The sequence below is a fragment of the Chiloscyllium plagiosum genome, chromosome 23 (genome assembly GCF_004010195.1).
Source record: "Chiloscyllium plagiosum isolate BGI_BamShark_2017 chromosome 23, ASM401019v2, whole genome shotgun sequence".
Classification (NCBI taxonomy): Eukaryota; Metazoa; Chordata; class Chondrichthyes; order Orectolobiformes; family Hemiscylliidae; genus Chiloscyllium; species Chiloscyllium plagiosum.
This window is the reverse complement of record NC_057732.1, coordinates 48,807,446-48,824,850: the sequence shown is the minus strand read 5'-3', so window position 1 is coordinate 48,824,850 and position 17,405 is coordinate 48,807,446. Positions and strand designations below refer to the sequence as shown.

General features: G+C 37.5%; 1 protein-coding gene across 2 annotated transcripts in view; it reads left to right on the top strand.

The window, feature by feature from the left end:
* taf3 (TAF3 RNA polymerase II, TATA box binding protein (TBP)-associated facto) overlaps positions 1-17,405 on the top strand; it is a 167,226-nt gene that overhangs the window by 49,418 nt on the left and 100,403 nt on the right. Inside the window, exon 1 of one of the 2 annotated variants that reach the window (XM_043714115.1) lies at positions 3,882-3,909. The exons of the other annotated variant lie outside the window; for it this stretch is intronic. Coding sequence (XP_043570050.1) covers positions 3,897-3,909 — 13 coding nt within the window. The 5' untranslated portion in view covers positions 3,882-3,896. Of the gene's footprint in view, positions 1-3,881; positions 3,910-17,405 lie in introns of those variants that run through there. 2 annotated transcript variants of the gene reach the window in all.

Below are 17,405 nucleotides of genomic sequence, written 5' to 3'. Positions count from 1 at the left end.
TTATGCACCCAGTGTATCTCAAGTACTTTTGTACTTCACCATTGTCAACTTGTCATACTTCTTTGCTGTTCTTCAACTCTGCCCACCTTCAAACCTAACCTTTTTGACCTTTGCTTCAGTTATCTTCCTTATCTTTGCTGTCACTTACTACAGGACTTGATATCCAATTACTTTCTTCACTCTTTTGTGAATGTGCCTTAGGGTGTTATGCTACATTAATGCTGGTGGATGTAAATTCTTCTTTTTTCATAAACCAATATAATATTGTTGTTGTTTAACAATGGAATTATTTTTCTTGTGTGAGTACTTTACAAATGGGTGAAATGGTACAGTGCAACAACAATTCTGCTCATATTTGAAATTACAAAATCAATCCCATTTAATTACTTTAACTCTTTACAAAGCTTAATAACAAGGTCTAGTTAACAACCCACTGCTCAGAGCCATTTCTGCCAACTTTGCAGGTGGAGAAATAATCATAGCGGTTGAGTATGTAAATGTACAATGTACTACAACAAGGAATCAGGTTAGAATTGACTTGAAATTACGAAGTGGAACTCCCCATTCTTGAGTGAAAGAGGAGAAAAGTCTCCTTTTGATGTGCTCCTGATCCATGGATAGCTGCTGGAAAATGTTCATGGGTACCCTTCTGGATGAAAATTTGGATTTACTTGGTGCTAGTCTGCCGCCCCCACCCCCATCCCGTATGTTCTACAGGTACTTCCACAATTGCTTGGCTGTGTTTACAAACAGCTGTCATTATCTGTTGACTATATAGGAAAATAAACCACCAACTTCCTCTCAATACTGATTTATTCAAGCATATCACAGTCCAAGCCCTGATTTCTAAAACTGCATCATTCTTCTCTACAGTAATTGCAGAAGCAAAGTACTCATTCAAACTTTCACTGTGCCCTACACATACATTGCCACTTTGGTCCCTACTCTTTCCCTAGTATTTTCTTGCCCCAATATAGTTTTAAATTGCCTTTGGGTTTTCCTTAATGCTACCTGCCAATGTTTTTTCTTTCCCTTCTTCACTTTCTTTTCAAGGTAGTCCCCTGCATATTCTAAACTCTTCACGCGCATCTATGTTTTGAACTTTCGGTATCCACCATAAGCTTCCTCTTTATTCCTTATATAATCTTATATATCCTGTGATACCCAAGGAACTCTGGATTTTTTGATTCATTCTTTCATCTTGACCCTAAAATTTTGACCCTTTGACATCTTGAGTATCTCCCCTTTATAATTGACGCATAACATTGTTACTTTTATTTCTGTAGTGATTGTAAAGAGGTTAGCCAGTGGATCTCGTAGAATATGAGCTCCTTGATTGGGACTGTTATTCTGGTCCAATCAGGGAGCCTCGGCTGACAAATAAGATTAGGAATGTCAGACATCCTGTTCAGTCTCAGATCTGGCTCATGAGGGAACTGGATTAGTGTCAAGGACTCTCTCCATATAAATCAAGGATGACTTGGTGATGGGATACCAGCCTCTCTGGAGTTATTTCAATTTCCTCTCATAATAAAAGAGAGCGCACAATTAGCGTTCTTGACTACATGCTGTACCTATATACTAACCTTTTGTGACTCATGCACCAGAACATCTAGATCCCCTTCCACTTAGGAATTCTGTAGTCATAGAGATGTACAGCACGGAAACAGACCCTTTGGTCCAACTCGTCAATGCCGATCAGATAGCCTAACCTAATCTAGTCCCATTTCCCAGTACTTGGCCCATATCCCACTAAAATCGTCCTATTTATGTCATTCTCTATTTCAATTTTTTTTATTCTTCTTGCCAAAGTGAACTATTTCATATTTTCCCACAATACATGCCATCTCCCAGATTTTTGCCCACTCACTCAACCTATTTATATCAGTATATCCTTGACTTTTTCACAACACACTAACTAGCTTGGTGTCATCTCTGAATTTAGCTGCCATATCTTTGCTCCCCTTATCTAAGTCATTGATATAAATTGTAGAATATTGAGGTGCCAGCGCAGACCCTATAGGACCTTACTCATTACATCCAACCAAACATTGACCCATTTCTGCATTCTTTTTGTTTTCTGTCAGCCAGCCAATCTTCTATCCATGCTGTGTGTTACCCACTATACCACAAGCTATTACTTTCTGCAAGAACCTTTGATGTGGTACCTTGTCAAATACTGTCTTGAAATCCAAATATAATGCATCTACCAGCTTCTCTTTATCTACAATGCATATTGCACCCTCAAAGAATTCCAATAAAATGATTAAATGTGATTTTCCTTAAACAAAACTATACTGACTCTTCCCAATTACCTTGATATAACAGTTTAACCATCTCTACATAGCTGGTCAACCTGACTGAATGTGAGATTACAATTGAATTGGTTCCCATGAGAGCAGAGAGTTAAGAGGGTCAAAGAAATCAGTTTAGCTGTTCTCCCTTAGGAAAACTGATAACAGAATCTATCCAAATAGTTTACATGCCTTTGTAAAACAAGTACTGTGACTAAGCTATGCATTGTTAGTATTGTGAACCCTTCAGCCCTTTCTCATTGCAGCCAACAATTCTACATATTTTTGATTGTTTCAACTGTTGTTTATAGTTTATCACTACTTGACCCACCCCATTTTTTGATTCTCTCCCATCACCTCCAATGAAGTAGATTATGGAAAGTGGTGTTTTTGTTAACTTTTCCCTCCGTCTATGGAATCAGGACGAACATGAATGTATCTGTTTAAAAAGGCACAAACCTCAGGCATTTGAACCTCTTATACTCCACACTCTACCAAGAATTATGCCATTGAAACAGAAGTGATTGGGTAATGCTGATATTCTATCCTTATGTGGGCAGTTTGAACTCTTCACCTTTGATATCCAAATGGCTGGCCTGTCTGGACCCTTACAAATTTTAGAGAATTCCACATTGTAAAATACAAGTTTCTGCCTGACTTCTGTACAGCTGCACTTACATTGACCTGCTTGTACCAAGTCCTTTCAGTGCTGTTGTCGGAGCTTTACGTTTTCTTTGCAGTGCCAAAAAGATGAATTTGAAATACTAGCAGCACAACAGTATTAAAAAACTGTTTCTTGGGAAGTAGTTCCCTAACTAAAATCAGTAATCCCTAACTATCAGCAGTAACTTCAAGTATTTCTCTTCACGTGCAATATAATGTGACATAAATAACTTTGCCAGGCAATGCTGTAATATTTTGCATAAATATATTCGCAATGTAGAAATCTCTTTGGATTTATCAAAGCTTCAACCTGACTTTTCTCCACTTATGTTTGAGATCCGTTGAATTGTATGTATGAATTGATATGTTTTGAAGCCCCTTGTCTATTTCAGTTTCTTCATCCTTAGAGCATCTCCTTACGCCCTACTATTCCATCAGAATTCTGTAACTAAGATTATATTGGCTTTTTCAAAGTGAATGTTAGCTTTATTGTATTAACTGAATTTTATTTTGAAAAAATATATGGATATGATGTATTTTAGAAAACAGCTGAGTCTTTGTTTCTTTTTCGGACAACCCAGCATATGGATTACATATTTAGAGAATTTCATTGGGAGTGTAAAGATGAAAGAACTGTTTGTTCTGGTCCTTTTATACTTATTTCTTTTAGCTTAAGTAGAAGGTAAAGTATAAGGGAAAGCATTCTGTGCAAAATACTATGTTCTCCAAAGGTAGATTGTAAGAATCTTATTAATTCTTCCTTCCTTGCCATCTTTCAGCCATTTTAGTTTAAACTGGCTCAACTGTTGTCATCTGTCAGTCTTCATGGAGTTCAGCAGTGATCATTACCTTGCTTAATACTGGATGCTGATCTGGAGGCAATAAAAGCCAGAAAATTGAGTGCTAATTATGTTCTCCTGTTTACTCAGCCGTTCTCTGATGCCTTCTGATGGTAAGAATGACTGGAAAAAAATGTCAATCATTATTCTAATGGGGGGGGGGGGTTGTGGGGGGGAGGGGGGGGTGGAGAGAGAGAGAGAGATAGTGAGTTCCACATGATCTACTGCTGTGCTACAGTAAGTTTGAAAGCTGAAAAGATAGGTCTGCAGAGGAAGGTTATAATTAATAGGACAAAATATATGTTTCTTACTGGATATTAAAAAGGACAGCACCTTAAGACTGACTAAAGAGGACAGCTACATCTGTTTTTTAATAAGTAACGTTAGTATGTATTTTTGATCTGTATCAATTAGATAAATTTTCTCAGTGAAGTTCAATCATCACATATAAAGAGCGTAATAATCAACATATGGAGGAAAATTGAATTGTAAGAAGTCCATGTGGAATAACTCTTCCATATAGCGTTCCTCTGTTGTATTTTAATTGACACAGACAGTGAAATGACATCTAGCATTTTTCAGGAGTGTAAAACTAGATCAGTTTCTATGTCATTACAGTCAGTCAGTCAGTATCAAATCAGACTGGCAATGACTTTATACATGGAGAGTTACAACATTGTAAACTTTGCAGAGCACTACCTTTGTTGGTACCAGCAAGTTAATTTACTTGGAGAATTTTGAACTACTGTCTGCATTTTGGGACATATCCCCTCTCTCTCTACTAATTTCCATCTCTGGTTTCAGAAAATATGTGATAAACATCTGGTGACTTAGAATCAAAACCGGGAACCAGTCAAAGCCTCAGTCTCAGGCATCAGACAGCTAGATAGGCTCTGGACCAGATAGATAGAATTTGCAAATGTGACTTGAGTGAACCATATCAGACATCTCTTTGGTGAGATAATTAGTGGCTCCTACCATAACCTCTGAAGGAAACCAATTGAGACAGGACATAACTAAACGAAATTGGATGTGAGTATCAATGTTAAATGACATCAGGTCTATAGTTGAAATCAATTGTGTCTTTACCTGCAAAGTAGTAACCCTGCTGTATTACTGACAACTCACATGCTGTGCTATTTTTGTCTTCAATGAATGAAAGCACAAAACCCTGTTTATGGTGATGAAAATTAAGTTACAGTTGATTGTAGAATCCACAACACTCCAAAGTGAATCACAAATAAACAGTTGCTAAAGTTCCAGTACCAACACTGCTTTCTTAGAAGCTTGGTTTGTAAATTACCATCCAGACAAAAAAAAATCAGCTTGAACAGCATCAACACAGACTGTATGTCTTCTATAAGATGCAATGCATCAATTTGCCAAAGGACCTTTGACAACAGCTTCCAAACCTGCACCTTCTAACACTTAGAAGAACTTTAGCATCAGACTTGTGAGATCGCCAACATTTTCAAGCCCTCAACAGCATTCTGACTTAGAAATGTATCACCGTTAGTTTGCTGTTGCTGGATTAAAATCCTAGACCTCCTTCCTAATTGCACCTGACTGATGTATACTGAAGAATTTCAATAACTCAACTCTCCATCACCTTAAAGGCAATTAGGGATAGTCATTAAATGGTAGCCTATCAAGTAATCCCCCAAAACAAATTTAGAAACAACTTCTACAGCATACATAATTGTAATTTTGGTTGCAGAGCTGCAAAATGTTCAGCATACAAATTTGAAGGATTTTTTTCAGCACAGTGTTCATATGCTGTCTGAATTAAAATAGAACAATGAAACTGATTTCTACTGAAATGCATCTTATTTTTTGGGTGTGACTCCAACCTTTAGGTTTCAATGGTGCTTTGTCAGTAGTAAGTACATTGGAACTCATACAATTTTTTATTGCTTTTTATTTAAAGGATATGGCTTCCTCAATTGTTTACTCGGCAAATAAACTTTGTGCGAAAATAGGTGTCTGGACAAAGTCTCATCTGAAACTCTCAGGTGTTCTTAATGTGAAACAGAACTATGGAGTCCTTTAATACATCAAACTGATCACATTCTTAAATCGTTATTGAAAAGAAAAATAGCTTTTACATTTTAAAAAGGATAACTGATCCATTTAATGACTTTCATACTTGTGTGTCAGCAACATTTTGGGCTGGAAACTTTGCAGTGGGATGAAACTAGATTTTTAATCCAGTATACGGAGCAAAGCTATTCTGACCAGTATAACAATGCAGATTGAAATAGTTCAGGCCAAATTATTTTGCTGATGCTGTAGAACTGTAAGTGACATTACTCGATGATATTTCTAATATTTGTTTACTAAAGCATTCTAGTTTGCGGATAAATTGATTGTTAATGATTAAACAGGCCGAGGTTTCTTCTTATTTCTTTTTTGATTTGTACACTGCAGGTCAAAAATTGTACTTTTCATCTGAATACCAATTGAGACTTTGTGGGAATAATATTTTTGCTGCAGTCTTTCACTACCTGTTTTTCTGAAACAAATCTTTACTAATAATACATAAAAAAAAAGCATGACAAGGATCCTGAAAGTGATTTGTTGAGGGGTTTGAGTGGCGTAAACTGTAAGAGCAAAGGTTGAGCAACCTTGAAATTGAGATTTGAAACTACTCACTTGTATCAGTTGTGATTTCAATTCTAATTTTTCTATGTAAGTGTTTTAACGTATTTTTAGTCAATTTGACTCCAGGGAGGGGATTCTGATTTATATGTTATATTCATCATAAAGGACAATGTTCACAGAAGAAGTTTAATCAGTAATCTGAGAAATTCAATTTCCACAATATAGAGTATTATATCTATAACTAAAGTATATCATGATAGACCACCTGTCTCACTGACTGTGTCATCAGTATTGTGGATTGAGCAGCAAGGGCATGTAGTTAATAATGTAGCTAAAGATTTTTTTTTGAATCCTTAGTGTTCAAAGATCATGCTGGAGAATTGAAATATAATGTTCATGATGTTTGGCACTGCACTGCTATAGCAAGTAAATATGTTAGAGACTAGAATTACTTTATTAATGTAATGGTACAGTGCAGTTTTCTATTACCAAAGGAGCTAGAAGATAGGATTTAATCGCAACATAAAATGTGGGTGGAAGATTACGTTGCAGTGCAGTCAGGAGTTCATTTAGTAACATATAAAAGTAACAGTAATAGCACTGAATGTAAAGGCCAGTCTGCGGAATACAAACAAAGTATTGAGAATGCTGTTATGCCTCATAGAGCTGGCGCTGGTAAAAATGCACTGATAAATGTGCTGATAAACCAATGAGAAAGGGACGCTGCCACAAAGCCTGTCATGGTCGAAGGAAGTGTCCAGTTAGAGTAAATTTCATTGCGTGGTCAAATACAATGAAATTAAGCATAATTTGCTAAAGTGAAATGGCAGTGAGAGGCTTGAAAATGCTCCTGGGAGCAGCAAGCGATCAATTTGCAGTGCATTCAGTGGAGGAACTGATGTAAGCAGAGTCAATAGACGGAGGCATGTCTGCCTCAGGAACCTCACATTTCAACAGACTAGTGTTAAAGCACCAGTTAATACTGATCAAGAATTATGCTGTACTTTGCATTATTAAAAAGACAATTGGATTACATTTGCAACAAATTTGTAACAGAGCTATTATGATTGTGTGTAAACTTTGAAACATAAAGCTACTTGGTCTAATTATAAAACTGTGCAATTAAAGCAAAACAAATCACTGAAGTGGTAAGGTTGTTCTTTCTTACCAATCCTAAGATTTAAATTAAGTTAAAAATTTGTGCATTGTTGCTACAATATTTATCGTGACTTCATGCGCATCCTCAGCTTTTATTGTGTACAGGATTGCTCCTGAATACTGTGCGTAAGGACAGTTTACCACTAGGTTGGAGGAAAAACATAGCATCTGAATACTCAGTATATTATAATATTTCCCAAAGGCTTGCCGCCATATTAAGTTACTGACAAGATCCATTATACCGTCATGATGTACACCATAAAACTGTTAATGTCCCTTTTGTCCTCAATCACAAGCTACTCTTTTCAAATTCAAATGACTTTGGGAGAACCTCCATGTCAACTGGACCACTACACATTAAAAAAAAATGCAAATTTATAAAAATGAAATACCACTATCGTCTTTAACAGTTTGATGTTATCTGAACCCCTTGGTGGGATTGCTGGCTTATAATTCATTTATAACTTTCTATCCTTTAATAAGTTCATTTGGTAGACTGTGAAAATGTAACAATAGAAAAATCATACATTCTGAAGTAAAAGCAGAAAATGCTAAAAATGAAAACAGGTTATCAGCAGCTTAAATAGCACTCAACTGTGAGCCTTCTGAACTGAAAAAGATCACACCCGTAATGCTAACACAACCTGTTTCAGATACTAAACCACCTGTTATGCATTTAATGTTTCCAAGTTGTTCTTGTTTTTTTTTTGCAGGAATAAAATTGCTGCATTTTTCATTGCAAATGTAAAGACCTAAAATTTTAGTTCCACTATTAATATTTGTCTTGCTCTTAAACTCCCATCCTGCTCATCTTAGATCTGTAAATGACCAGTTGTTCTGCACCTGTTCTGAGATCAATCTCAATTTTAGGCAAATACAATGCTTCTTTTCCTCAGCTTTCTACTTTGGTGCTAAGAGGGAGACCAGCCTTTGAAAAATGAGCATTGCATGTGCACTATAACTCTGAATAATAGGTGCAGCATGTAATGCATTTATAATATTCAGCTAAGTGTTGAAGGCTCACCCCTAATCTTGCTTACGGAATGAAAATAGACGGAAGAGGTGAGGTCAGAAAGTAGCAATAAGGCCAGATGTAGTGAGACATTAGCAACTAGTTGAGGACTTCAAGGGTTATTATTGTCGTTGCACCGTTAGTCAATGTCAGATAAATGCCAATATATAAATTAACATTTTATGCAATGAAGTATCCATCTAAAAACAGAAGTCAGCTTACAAATAGAGTATAATGACGTCATTATGGATGAATGGTATTTTGAAATATTGTAGGCATCCAATGCAAAGGATGGGCATGTCTTAAACTACAGCAAATCTTTGCAACACAGCTTGATCCCTTGTGCCTGGTTTTAAGATAGTGGTAAATTAACCATTTGTAGAATGAAAAATTGAGGCTGACTGCTAATGTGAGTGTAACATGTCCTGTTTGGAAGGAGCGTCATCATCTTTGTTGATTAAATGCAAATACATGATTTTGGGGCTGGAAACTTTATATAATAGGTAGTTTATATTGTAAAACCTATGTTCCCTTTCTCTTTTTTTCTTCCTCCTCCGACAGAGTATTGTCTTGCTTCCTTTCATCTCTTCTTGACCCAGCTGCATTTCTTACTCTGATTACCATCATTCCTTCAGAGAGAAAGGAACGGAATAATGGCAGGTTGTGCATTAGTGCATTCTGAAGAATGAAATATTAAGCTAATGCAGAAATCCTCAATATGACAAATGGATCATATTCTGATGTTGTGATTAGATCCAATTTTAGATGACTTTTAATGGAATTGCTGGAGAAGTACAGTTTTGCGTTATATCTAACTCAGTGAGGATATGTCAAAACACATTGATGAAGGTAAAGCAGTGGATGTGGTGTTCATGGATTTTAGCAAGGCATTTGATAAGATTGCCCATGGTAGGCTCATTCAGAAAGTAAGGAGGCATGGGATACAGGGAAATCTGACTGTCTGGATACAGAATTGGCTGGCCCCTAGAAGACAAAGGGTAGTGGTAGATGGAAAGTATTCAGCCTGGTGCTTATTGACCAGTGCTGTTCGGCAGGGATTGGTTCTGGGACCTCTGCTCTTCGTGACTTTTATAAATGACTTGGATGAGGAAGGGTGAGTTAGTATGTCTGCTGATGACATGAAGGTTGGTGGAATGGTAGACACTGTGGAGGCCTGTTGTAGGTTGCAGTGGAACATTGACAGGGTGCAGAACTAGGCTGAGAAGTGGCAGATGGAACTTAACGTGGAAAAGTGTGAAGTGATTCACTTTGGAAGGTTGAATTTGAATGCCTAACACAGGATTAAAGGCAGGATTCTTGGCAGTGTGCAGGAACAGAGTGTTTTTGGAGTCCATGTTCATAGATCCCTCAAAGTTGCTACCCACGTTGATAGGGTTGTCAAGAAGGCGTATGCTGTGTTGACTTTCATTAGCAGAGGGATTGAGTTTAATAGCCTCAAGGTTATGTGCAGCTCTGTAGAGACCTGGTTGGACCATACTTTGAATATTGTGTTCAGTTCTGGTTGTCAAAATATAGGAAGGATGTGGAAGTTTTAGAGAAGGTGCAGAGGAAATTTGCCAGAATACTGCCTGGACTAGAGGGCATGTTTTATGAAGAGACGTTGAGGGAGTTAGGACTTTTCTCATTGGAATGAAGAAGGATAAGAAGTAACAAGGCATACATAAATGTTTAGGGATGCTGGTGTCGTTACTAACGACTGGGTCTTTCATACAGCTTTTTAAAAATTTCTCTCAGATGCTGTTTCTGTGTCTTTAGTTATGTTGGACACCCAGATGTAACCCAGTGAAAGGGAACAATGCATTGTAGAACACTGATTTTTGACAGATGATTCTTCACACACAACTCAAGTAGCATCCAGCTTACCTCTTGTGTGGGCAAATGAATTAAACCAGTGTAACACAACTCAAAGGCCACAAAGAACTGCCAACATTTGGTGCACGTAGTTTCTATAATTGGTTTTGACATGATTCATTACTATTAAATTTCTTGGTTGCTCATGCATGCAACGTTTAACTGGGAGTTTATACACTACCTGGAAAACCCTTCTTTCAAGGAACCAGAATGATTTTTTTTAACATTTAAGTGAAGTCAGTTAACAATTTTGTAGGCATAGCATTGTTTTTTCATATCTCAATATGTATTATTATAATTGATTTCATTATGAGAAATCAGGATGTGAACTATCCTTGCCTAAGGGATAACCAATAAACATGGAATTATTACCATTGCCCACATCTCAAGAAAAAAACGTCAAAATTGATTTTGCATTTTCTTTATATTTTCTTAAGAAATGCATTTTAAATTGATAAACATCATGCTTTAGTAATCATTTATTACTTTAAGGAAAATAACAGATTTGGCAGAAAACATCAGTAGTTATTTCACAAATGTGTAAGACAGGCTTTATAGTTTTCAAAGAAGTATTCAGCTATTATTACTTTCCATTTTGTGCTTCACAGTCAAATGGAGGTCACTTTTTTTCCATACGTTTACCCATTCACTTCATAATCCATTTTGCAGTGTGCTGGGTGTAACTGATTTTATCTTTTAGATTCAAAGACAGCAATTCATTTGCAATTCTAAACAGGAGTTGCCATTATACATTTCAGGTCACTGAAGGTGAGAGTTGTTTCTGTTTCTTTCTGTCGGGTTGTCCTAGTTCTTTCGTGGCTATGGTTCACTTCATTGCCCTGCGGTATTCAATAAAGGAAGGATTTTTCATTCAGCAGGGTGGTCAGCACAGTAGTAGCTCACAGCTAAATGTTAATCACTGAAGAATTGTCTATTGCATGCTCAGCAACTGTTGAGTTTCACCTGTGTATTTTGTGTGATTAGACTTTACTGCCATCAGGACAGTGCTGACTGAGATGTAGCTCTCCAGCTGTGCATCCCAGTCAAAATAGATTGAGTCTGGCTGCATCTTAGAGTTGTTTTCTGGAACTAATTGTAAGTATGATTGAGCAGTGATGAATGTTTTGTATTTTGAATGTTTTGCCATGGCAGAGCTTACGTTGGTGTGAGGTAGAGGACTGGAGTAACTGAACATTAAAAACCCCTTGTTCACATGTACAGTTGAAGCTCATAATTGCTGGTAGATCCTATGTTTTTACATTCTTACTGAAAAGTAACATTGGATTTAAATGGATATCAGGATCCAAACTAACAGCGGTGATTATATCAACAGCGGAAAGAACATTTAAGTATGAAGAACATAAGTGAAAGTTTGCAAACCTGTATTCTGAATGCGTATGTCAAGAGTTTAACAAGCACTGCATTATTTTTCACCTGTAAGTGAACATATCAATGTGGGCTAGTTAATTTGCTACTGCTTTCCATGCTTTTTATTCTTTTAAACATTTGGAAATCTGGCCTTTTGTAGCATTTCAGGCATAGCTGATCTTGATAGCTTCATGTTTTGTTGACTTTCGTACAAAGCATTGAGGCAAATATAAGATTATGACTGTCATTTAAATTTTAGGAAGTCGGCCCTGTTAGTACACTTTTATCACTTGCAATCTTAGTGCACCAAGTTGTGACTTAATGTGTAACTATGAGTTTCTATCCTGTGCTGTATTCTTAAATGTCATTGTTACCATCTGCTTAAAAATCTGAAAATATTGAAAGAGAATTCTATACTAGAACATAGTGATTTATCAGTAAGTAAATACCTGTGAAGCTGAAAAGATTTGAAGGCCTGACATAAGGCTTTTTAATGCAAAATTGATTTCCATTTATGTTATATGGAAATGTAATGAACGATACAAAGTTGGGTGGGAAGGCGAATTGTGAGCAGGGTGCAAAGATGTTTCACTCTGATTTGGGTAAGTGGACAAGTGCATGATAGATGAAGTATCATTTGCATAAATGTGAGGTTATCCACTTTGGTAGCAAAAATTACTTCAATGGCAATAGATTGGAAAAGGGGAAGGTACAATGAGACTTGGGCATCCTTGTATACCAGTAATTGAAAATAAACATGATAAGAAGGCAAATGAAATAAATGATAGGCCTTCATAGAGAGAGTGTTTGAGTTCAGGAGCAAAGATGTCTTGCTGCAATTGTTCAGACCTTGGTGAGACCACACCTGAATATTGTATGCACTTTTGGTCTCCTTATCTGAGGAAGCATGTGCTGGCTATGGAGGAAGTGCAACAAAGGGTTTATCAGACTGATTCCTGGGATGGCAACACTAAAGTACAAAGAGATACTGAATCAGTTAGGACTTCACAATCCTAACAGGAATAGACATGATTGCCGGAGAGTCCAGAGCAAGAGGCCACAGTCTAAAGATATGTGGTATGCCACTGAGATGAGGAGAAGTTTCTTCACCCAGAGAGTGATGAGCCTGTGGAATTCTCTTTCGCAGAAAACAGTTAAGGCCAAATGTTTTCAAGAAGGAGTGAGGTATAGATCTTAGGGCTAAAGGAATCAAAGGGTATGGGGAGAAAGCAGGAACAGGGGACTGAATTGGATGATCAGCCATAATCATATTGAATGGTGGAGCAGATTCAAAAGGCCAATTGCCCTTAAACAGTGGGCAAAATAACTCCGTACAAGCACATTAGGCTCATGTCACCCACAGTAATTTCGAGGTTCATCCATTTTTGAGTACTTTGCATATTGGAAATCAAATTTATAATCTATATAGGTCCTACTCTTACACTGATGGAGTCACATGGCATGTTATGAGTTTGGATTAGGCAAAAGTGAGGACTGCAGATGCTGAAAATCAGAGTCTAGATTAGAGTGGTGTTGGAAAAGCACAGCCGGTCAGGCAGCTTCCGAGGAGCAGGAAAATCTACGTTTCGGCCAAAAGCCCTTCATCAGGACGGATATGAGTTTGGCAAAGAAGGACTCTGGTGAAACAGTTCACACTTGCACCAAATGGTTAAAATACTCCCTTTAGTTTTATCAGTTATACTCAGGAATACATTAAATAATTGTCACTGGTATAAGTTATTGGCATGAGAGAAGGTAGCTTAAAGCTACTGTCAACTTAACAATACTTAATAGAAATATTGCATAATGTTGTATGTTGTACAATTTTGTGAGTCAAATGTGAATGTTTTGTTGAAGATAAGATGAATTACAGATTTCAACCTATTCCAAAAGATGTACCATTGAACTGATGCAGCTATTGTTTTAAATATACTACACAAAATAACCTAGAGGTCCGAGCAGAGTATGCAGAATTTCATGACCTGATGCATTTGATTCCTTTTTATCCAACAGGAAATTTTTAAAAAGTTACTGTAATCTTCTGATGGCCAGTTAGTGCACTTTAGAGAGGCATTAGATAATATGTTAAACATTTTTATCACTGTGAATAGTGATTGTTACTGATTAACTGTGACCGGTGTAAAACAGAGCACATAGTTTAATAGATCGTAGTTACTGAGTGTGGATAAGTCATGCTCTAAGTTTTTTTTATTGGTCAATCACTTTACATGCATGCAAATACAAAATTGTTTCAGTTTTTCATTATTTCTTTGAGTTTGTCTATACTTTCATTTTATCACATAATTCGAAATGTTTAATTTGTTTGACACTCTCTCAGTCTTATTTCAATAAGTATTCTCAAGACTTTTTGTTCTAGCATTGCCTTGCCAATCTTTACCCTTTTCAGGTTCCATTCCTTAATTAGTTTGCAATAAGATCTAGAGAGACTTGTTATGTTTACACAAGCAGTTAGAAATTCTTTTTATTTAATTTAGAGTTTTACATGATGTGGACATTGCTGGTTAATCCAGCATTTATTTTCTATTGACATTTGCTTTTGGAAGGAAGTGGCGCCCACAGCCCTGAGCCCAGCAGTATCATGTAAGTATTCCCACAATGCTTTTGGCAATGTTATAAAGTTTAGCTCTGTTATAAAGAGGAAGTTAAAAATTACGCAACACCAGGTTATAGTCTAACAGGTTTAATTGGAAGCACACTAGCTTTCGGAGCAATGCTCCTTCATCAGGTGATTGTCACCTGATGAAGAGCATCGCTCCGAAAGCTAGTGTGCTTCCAATTAAACCTGTTGGACTATAACCTGGTGTTGTGTGATTTTTAACTTTGTGTACCCCAGTCCAACACCAGCATCTCCAAATCATTATAAAGAGGATGTTGTCTCCCTTGTGAAAACTAGAATCGAAATACCCCAAGAGGAGCACCTTGCCCTATTATCTGTAAACGAAGTGTGAAAAGTGGCGTAACCTGCTTTCAACAACTTCTAGTGGTTAAATAAAAAATCTCTAACACTCACTCTAAAATCACCAAGCAACAATTAATTTTACTTAAATCCAACAGTGAGCAAATTAGCTAAACTGTTATCAAACTGAACAAATTCCTTCTAATTGGTATTTCCGAATAAAACAAATTAGTCTTTCAAAATTATGTCTCAGTTAAAGTTTTGTGCCTTCTTCTGTCAAGTCTTCTATCAGGAATGCCTCCTCTAATTCTTCTGTCAGGAACGCTTCCTCTGATTATTTGGTCAGGAGCGCCTTTTTCCATCATTGGTGCTGTTATTTTTGAGGTGGTACTTTTTCAAATACTTGGATGACCCTATGACAGCCAGTTTCTTGCTTGAGAGCTGAGGGCTCTTAGCTCTGGCAGAAGGCAGTTAACACTGGGGTCTTTGTCCAACTGCCCCCTTCTTTTATACCAGTGAAGACATAACCATATTTCTTACATAGGATTGGTCCTATATTGTGAAAACCATCAGATTTAAATTGAATAGGTTTCAGGTATCTACATTCTTCAAATTTATTGACTAAATTCAAAATCTGTTGTCTTGATGAAGACTGATACTTGGCCTGCTAACTGTATGGCCTTTCAATACAAATATTTCAGTTTGGGCTCTCTGTACTGGCAAACTCAAGCTGCTGCCAGACATCCATTTTAACTCTAAGCACAGAAAAAAAATCATCTTTTAAAAGGACCACACTATGCTTCCCACCCCTAGCATTGTACAATTTTACACACACCAAGTTCTAACTTGCTGTCTTCCAATCTACTATTCCTCTACCCAACTTCACAACAAGCTCCAAGTCAACATGGTATGTGTCTTGGAAGGGTGGTGTTTCCTATGTATCTGCTGCTGTTTGCCTTCTAGATTGAAGAAGTCAGGAATTTGGTGGGTGCTATTGAAAGAGCCTTGGTGAGTAACTACAAAGTATCTTGTAGTAGGCATACATTATTACCCCGTGCATTGGTAGAGGGAATGAATGTTTAAGATGGTGGATGGGATGCTATTTAAGTGTGATGCTTCATGCTGGCTAGTGTCAATCTTTTTGGGGGTTAGTGGAGCTGCAGTCATCCAGACATGTGGAAAGTGCATATTCCTGACTTGTGCCATCTATATGGCAGACATGTTTTAGGGAGTCAGGAGGTAAATTACTTGTCACAAAATGATTTCTGATATGCTTTGTTGCCACAATATTTATATGGCTGTTGCAATTCAGTTTCTGGTCAATATCCCCAGAATGTTAATGGTGCCAGTGCCTCTAATGTTCTGGGGAGATATTTAGGTTTTCTCTTTTTTGAGGGTTCATATGGTATAAATGTTGCTTGCCTGATCTTGATGCATATGTGCATGGCCTCCTTCAGCACCTGAAGCATTGCAGATGATATTGATTATTTTGCAATCATCAGCAAACATTCCTGCTTTTAGCCTTATGATTGGAGCAGCTGAAGATGGTTCGGACAAGTACTCTACTCCTGCAGCGATATCCTGGGATTAAGGTGACCAACTTGCAACAATTATAGCCACCTTCCTTAGTGCTAAGTCTAGCTGTGATGAGTGGAGGGTTCTCTCTCTAATTCCCTTTGACACTAGTTTTGGTTGAGATCCTTGATAGCTAATTCAGTCATATGCTGCGCTTAGATCTTTTATCTATGTTGGGCCAAAGCTGCAATGAAATCAGAGCTAATTGGCCAAGCTGGAACCCAAACGGAGTGTCAGTTCACATGTTTTTACTGAGTCAATGCTTCTTCTTTTCATTCGTGGAGGGAATGTGAGCATCTCCGGCAAGGTCATTCTTTATTGCTTATCCTGAATTACCCAGAGGGCACTTGAAGATCATCTGCATTGGACTCTCAGCTATATCAGACCAAATAAAGATTGCATGATTGGAACCAAGCACAGAAAATGCCTGAACAGCTCAGCAGGTCTGGTGTCATTGAGTAAAACAGCATGGAAATAGACCTTTCAGTTCAACTCACCTGCGCTGACCAGACATCCCAATCTGACATAGTCCCATTAACCAGCATTTGGCCCATATCTCTCTGAACTCTTCCTATGCTTCTTAAATGCTGTACATTTCCCCATTTCCAGCATCCACAAAGATTTCCTTCCCATAACACTTTGACCACATCTTCCATTGCTCTTAAGGTAATGGGATAGCAGTTGCCTGGACTGTGCCATGCTTTTTCTGGTTTATGTAATTTTACACATCACCAGTGTTGTAGCTTTTGCTGGAACAGCTTGAATAATGGTATAGCTCATTTGAATGCATACACCTATAATACTATTTCCAGAATGTTGTCAGGATCCATAATCATTGTTGTGGTTCTGTTCGCCGAGCTGGAAATTTTTGTTGCAAACGTTTCGTCCCCTGTCTAGGTGACATCCTCAGTGCTTGGGAGCCTCCTGTGAAGCGCTTCTGTGGTGTTTCCTCCGGCATTTATAGTGGCCTGTCCCTGCCGCTTCCGGTTGTCAGTTTCAGCTGTCCGCAGTAGTGGCCGGTATATTGGGTCCAGGTCGATGTGTTTGTTGATGGAGTTTGTGGATGAGTGCCATGCTTCTAGGAATCCCCTGGCTGTTCTTTGTTT